Genomic DNA, 9,071 nt, shown 5'->3' on the forward strand with positions numbered 1-9,071 from the left:
TACCTGCTAAAATAAATTGAGAGCCGAAAGTGCATTATGACTGGTGCTGGGTATTTGTTATACTTCAACCCACTAAATATAGTAGAAACTGAAAATTCAACTGTAAAATGAACAGAGGAGACTTTTAACTGTACCTAATTAATCTATCATGTATTATAATATATTGCATGATGCAGCCTTTTTGAAAAGTGCGCAGCATTTTCTATTATGAAAAACAGAAGGACAGCATCCAAACCTAATACATGTTTGTTTTTACAGCTGATTTTGGCCTGTCTAAAATCGTGGATGACCAGGTCACAATGAAGACTGTCTGTGGAACCCCTGGATATTGTGGTAGGTTTAATCTTGCTGCTGTCTTTCCAGCAGGTCTATAGTTTCTGTTTATAATCAACATGGGGATGGGTTTTTTTCTGGGTATTTGCATACAGGGCACACTGCGCCTAAACAAATCAAAGCAGTATTTACATTTTCTTTTTTTTTTTTAAGAAACTAAAAAGATCAATGGGCTTAATAACATTTTATATGAGTCCGAACTTAGTGATTATAGGTGAGTTATCATGACTGTCAGTATCCTGTCTGTTGTGATTTATTAATAGAGTATCAGAATCTGCAATGTCTTGATACAGTTCTGGCAGTTCTGCTGTCCTACCAATGGTGACTAAAATTAACTAACAACATAGAATGCAACTTGCATTCAAAGAGGATTAACACATGAATCATGTGATCCCATTAACACCAACATGTGTGCTACACATTGAAATTGTTCTTGTCTGGCTTGTATATACAGTAGATGGGAGAATTGAACCATCAGGAGTGACATGCCCTGTGCTATCCAGTGAGTTAGGTGGTCTAACTAAGCATTACGAGCAGCATCTCTGGAGTTTTGTTACTTTGCTTTAAGCATTAAATCACACTGCCTTTTAACACTATCATGCTATACTTCAGCTACCAGTTGTCATTTATACAAGGGTGGTATCTTCTTGTTGCAGCAATCTCTTGGAAAGGGTTCAAGACTTCTTTATGCTGCGGATTAGGGAGACAGTGACTGTTTTAATAGAGAGAATAGATTCTGAGTGCAGTAGATAAGACAATTCGGAAATCAGTTCCTTCAGGCCTGGCGTCTATCTTTTTATAATATATATATATATATATATATATATATATATATATATATATATATATATATATATATATATATATATATATTATATATATATATATATATTTCTTTCCAGCTAATGAATTTAGAAAAACTGACAATAATAATAATTTTTGATAAGGAACACATTTTTGTTTTGGATTTATTGGTTGGGGGTGGGAAGGGACACATTTGTTCCCCTAATGTAGTCATCAACATTTTGTAAACAAGATGAGAGATATTGACAATAGTCCAGCGAACAAAAAGTAGTGCCTAATTGGATTGAGAAGATAACAAGCTGTTGCATGATAGGAGGAGGTAATGAGAGCCGTTGGCTGCATTATGATATAAGTGCTTGTCAGAACTGTGAACTCCTGGCTATTTGTAACTATGGAAACAAAAGGAGACATGACAGTGATGAAGTACCAGGAAGAGTAATGCTGCATGGGAAAAAAACAAAAAAACAACACATTGTATTATTTTCTACTCCCTGTCTCAATGTCTTTGTCATATCCTAATATTAGGAGGGTAAAATCAATTCAACTCTTTCATTTTACATGTGGGTTCTTAGTGTTTTTTGTGTGTGGCTACCCAGCCAGTTTAGTTGTTACTGATGGGTGCAAATCTTTTCTGTGGTTTCCTGGACTGTGGTGTGTCTTACGCTTCAGCAGGAAAACCCTTCAAAATCTGTTAGTTTATCAATATGCAGTTTATGCCTCTATCCAACGTGTGTCATACATAAATCCAATACATTGTAAAATTGGTTCATAGTAATAAACTGCACAGTGAAATCTGAATTTAGCCGTCACCAAGGTGGATGGGTATGTCTGGTTGTTCACATGGCAGCTTATCTGATTCTGCCTGAATTTCAATCAGTTCTGTCATTTTGTGGCTCGTAAGAGCAGGTGACCATTAATAAATGTTTTTTTTATTTTTCCCTTTCAGAAACACATTTTATGAAATACAATTTGGAGTATATAGCTTTGAAAATATAGCCCTGTGTGTCATTAGAATGCCTAACTCTTAATTCCTGTTATTGTGTTCTGAAAATGTGCTTTAAACTTAGTATGCATGAAAAAGGTAAGAAATGCTGCAGTTGTAAAGCAATGTGTTTTGTGTTCTTTCAGCTCCTGAAATTTTGCGAGGCACTGCTTACGGGCCAGAGGTTGACATGTGGTCTGTAGGAGTGATAACCTATATACTGTGAGTGAAGTATTTACAAATACAGGGACAGAATCATACTTTTGTATACTTTTCACACTAATTTACTATCTTTATAAAGCAATAATAATTGTAAACTATTTAAGATGATCAGAGCCAGTTTTCAGATGTCCAGGTAGTCATGCTGGTTTAAAAAAAAAAAAAAAAAAAAAAAGCATATTTTTAAGAATAAATAAATACAAAGTCCTGTTCACTGTAAAATTACATAGTCAATCAAGTGTATATGCCTACATCTAATGTTAAAATAATGTAGTTGATGTGTTGTTGTACATGTCCAAGCTTTATGTGGAAAGGCTACAAGGACTAGGTTATGAGTATGCCAGGGGTGTGCTAAAGAGCAGTGTGATTAGATAGTGTGCACTGCTTATCATACCATGTCTATAGACACTATGTGCCCACAACAGAGCACCACCATACCTCCCACTTCCCAGTGTCCAGGAATGCTGCCAAGTTAGTTTTTTTTCCTCATTGCAGGATACTACTTCCCTTTAATATCTAGGAACGACTAGTGTATACATAACCAAACACACAGATCTACCTTTCCTTGTTCATAGCTCCACTGTATACTGTTTGTGAGTGACGTTCAGAATCTGTGAGCAGCTTCTATATCTGCAGTGAGAAACTCAGTACTGTTGCTAGCTCCATATGCTGTATGTGTGACGCATCTAAAGTGCTGTTTTTCCAATAGCTGCAGGGATGCCAAGGTCAGTTCTTGGCAAAGCGTGGAATTAAAGAGGGATTTGAATGAGAATGCCTGTTTTCATTAGGTAGCAATTGGGCTCAACAATAGACCTATAGACGCAGGTCCGTCTGGACTGTTTTAAACAAAAACATCAAACACAGTTTAAAATCATCTGTGGTGAAGCCTTACTAGCTATTAGAGATTTGCGGGTGGGAAATAAATCCACTTAAAAAAAAAAAATTCACAGAAAACAATAGCACAGTTGTATATAGCAAGTAGACAATTATGTTCTGTTAGAATAGAAAGTTATATTTCTGTGCTTTTTTTGCCCTGAGTTATTGATCAGTTGGAGCATTGCTACCATCATTAACCTGCCCACCATTCGCTTCACAAAAAATGTAGTTTCCCATAGTGCCGTACTCAATAGCTGTCAGTACTAAGACATTCAAATGAGAAACTATTCATTTTTTTTCTATAGAGCAATGCGGTGGTCATGGCATGTTGTGCTATACTTTAAAGGGATTCATCTACTGTTGCTGTTGATGCAATATGCAGTCTAATCCAGAAATGTATGTGGCAGGAATTAACCATTTGGTGTGGTAAATACAGTTTATATAAGAGATGTGATGGTATTGTGTGTTATGATCTTCTAAAGCCTGTTAGATTTTAACAACTCATGAGTGGCCTCTAGTGGTAGACTTTAACTACAGCACTACTGTAAGTAACTCCACAAGATGAAGCAATGAAAAGACAAAAATAATTGCTTTTGACAAATTCAGCACAATAGGTTTATAACATAAGTATATTCTAACTAAGTGCATTCATTTTCAACATCGTAGTAAAAACATACTGCATACCAGAAAATGTGTATGGGAGCTAACAATTTTTGCACAACCTTTCTGCAGTTACACTCTCCATAAATAATTTAGCTACACTGATAAACATACCGTAGGGAGATAATCGGTTCTGTGTGTGTTTATTATTTGTCAACTTATTTTTCCTTCTGACACATTAAACCTAATTACATTTGTGTTCATTTAGCTTACTGTTGTAACCGATTCATGCACTGTAGAGCAGATTGCACTATGTAGGCTAAGCTGGATTTTCGGCTGGTTTTGCTCGAGAAAAACAATTCGATTTTATAAATAGTGACTTCTGTTAATAAAGTGACACAATTCATAACAGTGGTTTCCATGCAGCTAATAGAAAAAATCCCCTCTTGTTTCAGGTCATTTAAATATGGATTGTTATTCTTGGTTCTGTATTAAGAGGGTTTTGGGCTCATTGGGGGCATAAATGTAATTGTGAAATTCTGCTTGCAATTAATATTGTTTTATATACATATGCTTCTATACTTTACACTGTTTCAAAGTCAACAAAGTAAAGTAACTGCAACATTTCTCTGTTAGTTCACTTCATGTGCTGTAGCACTGTGTCACTCCAATGAAGAGACAACATATATTTAAAAAAGAAAAAGGGAGCCACTGAAATAGTACGCTGTTAAGGGGATCCAGTAAAAATGCTGCTAATGCAAATAAGATGTAGAAAATGGATTGCGGTTGAAACCAGAATGCAAATGTAAAAAAGCTTTTAAATATGTTTTTAAACAGGACGCTTAATGAACAGTAATTGCAGTTTACAGCAGAAATAATTTTACATAAATGCGTGCTGTCAGATTTGCTAACCTGCCTTGTGGGCTGATGCTCATTGAGCATCCATTGACAGGAACTGAAGTGGAGCTTTGATGACATTGTTATGGCTGTGCTGTACTGAAATTTTTTAAATAAATAAATAAACCTAAAAACCTCTGAATTTACTCCACATTAAAATGGGAACTACAGACTATAGCAGTTGCTCAATGTGAAACATGACTCTTTCCTTTTTGGGTTATTAAATGTATACAAATGTTTTAACATTTGGTTTTCTTTCTTACTAAATAAAAAACAACAAAGCTTCCACAATACTGTATGCTATTTAATCAGGATTGTCAAACCCTTCTAATGTGTAAATTAAAACCATTTACTGACTCTCTCCATGAATACTTACTGTAGGGTTCCTACAGACAAAGCATTTAGCCTTTGTAACTAGTTAGACCTGTATTATAGGGCATGAGTGGTTTTCATAGCAAGTTGACTGTATTTGATTCAGCTCATGTCTAATTTAGTACAACATACAATGTAAAATGTGCAGCTGCAGTGCATCTGGTTTGCAACCCTTGGTGATAGATTAACAGGAAGAGACAAGTGTAAGTTCCTATTGCCGTCAGCTACAGAGAAACACGAGTCATTGAAGATTTGTTTTGTTTTCTTTCACTTTGCAAGGCTTTGCGGGTTTGAACCGTTCTATGACGAAAGGGGAGATCAATACATGTTCAAGAAGATTTTAAACTGTGAATATGACTTTGTCTCCCCCTGGTGGGATGATGTGTCCCTAAACGCCAAAGATCTGGTGAGTCCGAACATATGTACTGTATGCTTGATCTCTTCATTCATTAATAAAATGCTGTTCTAGTATATACAGTCATGCTCATTCACTCCCTTTCTTTAATATATTATTTTTCAGGACTGTTTCTTCGGTTCGTTTGCACTGTACATAGGGCTCTTTAAAAAGAGACTTCTGCATCTGTCTTTCACCAAAACAAAATAACCATTCCTAGTCTTAAAGTGTACTTGATGAGAGTTGTTGCAGAGCTGCAGTATGTATGTATAACTATGGTATTTTAAAGTTAAAATAAGCCTAGCAACCCAAATGGTTTGTATTCAACTGTAACACAGTGATGTTATTTTTATTTATTTATTTATTTATTTATTTTACTATACAGTAGGTGACCATTTCCCCTGGTCATTGTCTTGTCATAAGTGTTGTGTTTGTGGCACATGATAACTTGCTTGTGAAATCCGCTCAAGTGAAAGGTTAGGTGGTTTTGTATGGCTGTATCTTTAAGTCACGCTAGTGCTATTAGTCATTCCGAAAATGTCATCCCTTGATAATCTGACATTATGCAAGCGTTCAAGTGCTGCTTTGGTTGTAGTCCTTGTTACTCCATATCACTATTACATTATCACCCAACAGTAATATGTTAATGTAATATTTTTCAAGTCTGCTATTGTGTTCCTTGTGCTGCTGCAGTGCTTTCTTGTACACTATCGCTGTTCCAGCCCTCAGTTTATTGAGGAGGTTCTTCAGTTGTATGTGGTCAGTGATCTGAGCTGTGCTGTCAACTGAGCTGTGATGATTGTAGATCATTTAAACAATTTTTATTTTGGTTCTTGTTTTTTTGTTTGTTTGTTAATTCAGCGTATACTAGTATTTCAAATACAATGTGAGCATTGCTGTGGTCAGTCCCCTGGCATTTCGAGATGACGAGAGCGGGTACGAGACTAGAATGTTAGGTTAAAGTGAAACTATAAGATCAGACTACAGTGAAGTGTACTGATTCTGCCTAATTGTTATATATAATCTACTTGCGATTTGAAGAATCCACTATATAAATAATTTTTTTTAATGGTTTGAGGATTTTCACTATGTGTTTTCTTTACTGCAGGTGAGGAAACTGATCGTCCAGGACCCTAAAAAGCGGCTCAGCACTTTCCAGACCCTGCAGCACCCCTGGGTGACAGGGACGGCAGTGAACTTTGCACACATGGACAATGCACAGAAGAAACTGCAGGAGTTCAATGCCCGCCGCAAGCTAAAGGTACAGTAAAAACTTAATGAGCTGGCAGGTGGATAAAGTATGAATGCAGTTTCACTTCAAATCAAAGCTATTGCAAGCATTTAAAAACAGAAGGATCAGTCCTGTTCCTAAAATGAGCATTTACTGTATAGATATCCGTACATCCTTGTGACAAAGTGCCCTCCCCTGTGTATATTATCTGTTATGTGTTGCGTGTGGTGTGTTTAAATGTTGGTGTATAGTCATTGGTACACGGGATATAAACGGGTCTGCGTAACCTGAGTGTTTAAAATGTATATTTGTATTTAGGCATGAGGATTGCACAGGACTTCACGTGCAAGTAAAATGTAATATGTGAGCACGGGGAATTGCACTTTATTAATTCACGTGCGGTTGTACCGAGACTCCAATTGAATGATTGATTAGCAATCGAGTCTAGGTACAGCTGCTTAAAAACAGCATGTTTTCACCCACTCGCGGTTAGGTGTTCGGTGAGTGGAGAACGGGAGAGAGAGTAGGAGAGTGATAATTACAATTGCTATTGCGTGCTGGTGGGACCAGCACGATACGTGTGTGTTCAGAAATCACCGTGTTTGTCAGTGTCTGTCCGTGCACCGTTTTGTTAAGTTTAGTCCGTTTTTGTTTCTGTTTATTTTGGCTACCAGTGCCGTGTCCTGTGTTTTCGTGTTTGTTAAACCTTTTATTTATAATAAACCGGCGCAAGCAAGCATCCCCATCATTTCACATCATCTGTCTTTGTGTTCATTTCTTTTCCTGGTTCTGACGCCGCCCATTTCGGCTGTCTCTGTGACAATCCTTCATGCAGTAAAGACTTAATTTGGCCCACTGCAATTTTACTTTTTTGTATGTTTAATCCTAAAAACCAGGTCATAAGTATCTGCACAATCTTAGGTCTATCTAGTACAAATCAAAGCAATGGTAAATGGATACACGTAATCAGTTTCACAGCTTTATCTATTATACAAGTTGTAACTTGGATACTTGTGTGAAGTGAAGAAGTTACCCTGAAGAAGCTGGCTGTAATGAACGAGAAGTACTTGAATTTTACAACCAAGAGCTGAACCAGCTTAACTAGGTAAAAAAAAAAAACAGCATCCTACTAACTCAACCAGGGCTGGCCATTGCTAACCTTTCCAACAATTGAAAATACCTTCAGAAACGTTGATACCCTTTTGTTATACGTGTTGTGTCTGTTTCTCTTCAGGCTGCGGTAAAAGCTGTCGTAGCATCAACCCGCCTTGGAAGCGCAGGAAGTCACGGCAGCCATGACAGCAACAAGAACAACCGCAATCACTCGCCCTTTCAAGGGAACGAAGCCGAGTCCCAGCAGCCAAGGGAACCAGCACAGACAGAGAAGGAGGGCTTATAGGTCTCCCTGACAACCCCTGCCTCAGAAAGGCCTCCTGAACCTGTCATTATAACTGCTTGAGACTTTGAACGTTTTGGAAAAGTGGCATTGTTTTTTTTTTTTTTTTTTTTTTTTTTTTTTTTAGATCACACACTTGTGGTCACACCAATGAACAGGTTTGGAATTGTGACAATTCACAAGTGTGACACTTATTTTCTAATGCATGTGGATGCTTTGTCAACAAACAAAAATAACAAGCATGAGACTGCCAATGTGACATGTGAATGGGCACAATGTTATGAAATGCCAAGTGTTTAAAAACACACTTGGACCAGATATTCCTTGCATTTGTTTATTTATTTGTAGGCTGCTTCTGGATTTTAACAGGTGATGGGTCTTTAATTTGTGCTTATTAGAATGCTTGTATTTTAATAGTATGTTTACAATGAATATACTGAAACACAAAAGAAACGCAACATCAGGTTTAATGGATCTAATCAAATATTTTAAACATAGATATCAAACAAAATCACAGAAAATGTGAACAAAAATACAGATCAAAGAATCATGATAATTTTTCAGTATGAAACGTGACACACTGTCAAATTGAAAACATTACAAAGTTAGTATCGGGTATGACTTCCCAGAGCATTAACACAATCCTGGCAGCGCTGACACATAGACCTCTATCTTCCAGGACGTGGCCTGTCCCTCACAGATCCCCTTTCCTGGTTTCTCTGGATTAGTCTGCTGATTTGTTGAAGCAGAACGTCTCATTCTCTGGGCAACTTCTCTCAGACAGGCCACCTTCAATCATGCCGATAGCAGCCAGGCGATCTTCATTACTCAAGCAGGCATGGTCGCATCTTTTGCTGTTCTCGTGTTAATTAAAATCATGTCTTTTCGAATTGCTATTTGTACAGATTCTTAATCAACTCATTTTGGCAATTGTAACTCAACTCAAATAGAGAGCACCTGGTGTTTT

General features: G+C 37.0%; 1 protein-coding gene across 1 annotated transcript in view; it reads left to right on the forward strand.

The window, feature by feature from the left end:
- Positions 1–8,608, forward strand: part of LOC121301879 (calcium/calmodulin-dependent protein kinase type IV-like) — a 94,371-nt gene extending 85,763 nt beyond the window's left edge. The window contains exons 7-11 of the mRNA XM_041231570.1: positions 259–333; positions 2,266–2,341; positions 5,363–5,489; positions 6,586–6,738; positions 7,943–8,608. Coding sequence (XP_041087504.1) covers positions 259–333; positions 2,266–2,341; positions 5,363–5,489; positions 6,586–6,738; positions 7,943–8,107 — 596 coding nt within the window. The 3' untranslated portion in view covers positions 8,108–8,608. The remainder of the gene's footprint in view (positions 1–258; positions 334–2,265; positions 2,342–5,362; positions 5,490–6,585; positions 6,739–7,942) is intronic.
- Positions 8,609–9,071: the final 463 nt, after the last annotated feature.

Source organism: Polyodon spathula, chromosome 2 (genome assembly GCF_017654505.1).
Source record: "Polyodon spathula isolate WHYD16114869_AA chromosome 2, ASM1765450v1, whole genome shotgun sequence".
NCBI lineage: Eukaryota > Metazoa > Chordata > Actinopteri > Acipenseriformes > Polyodontidae > Polyodon > Polyodon spathula.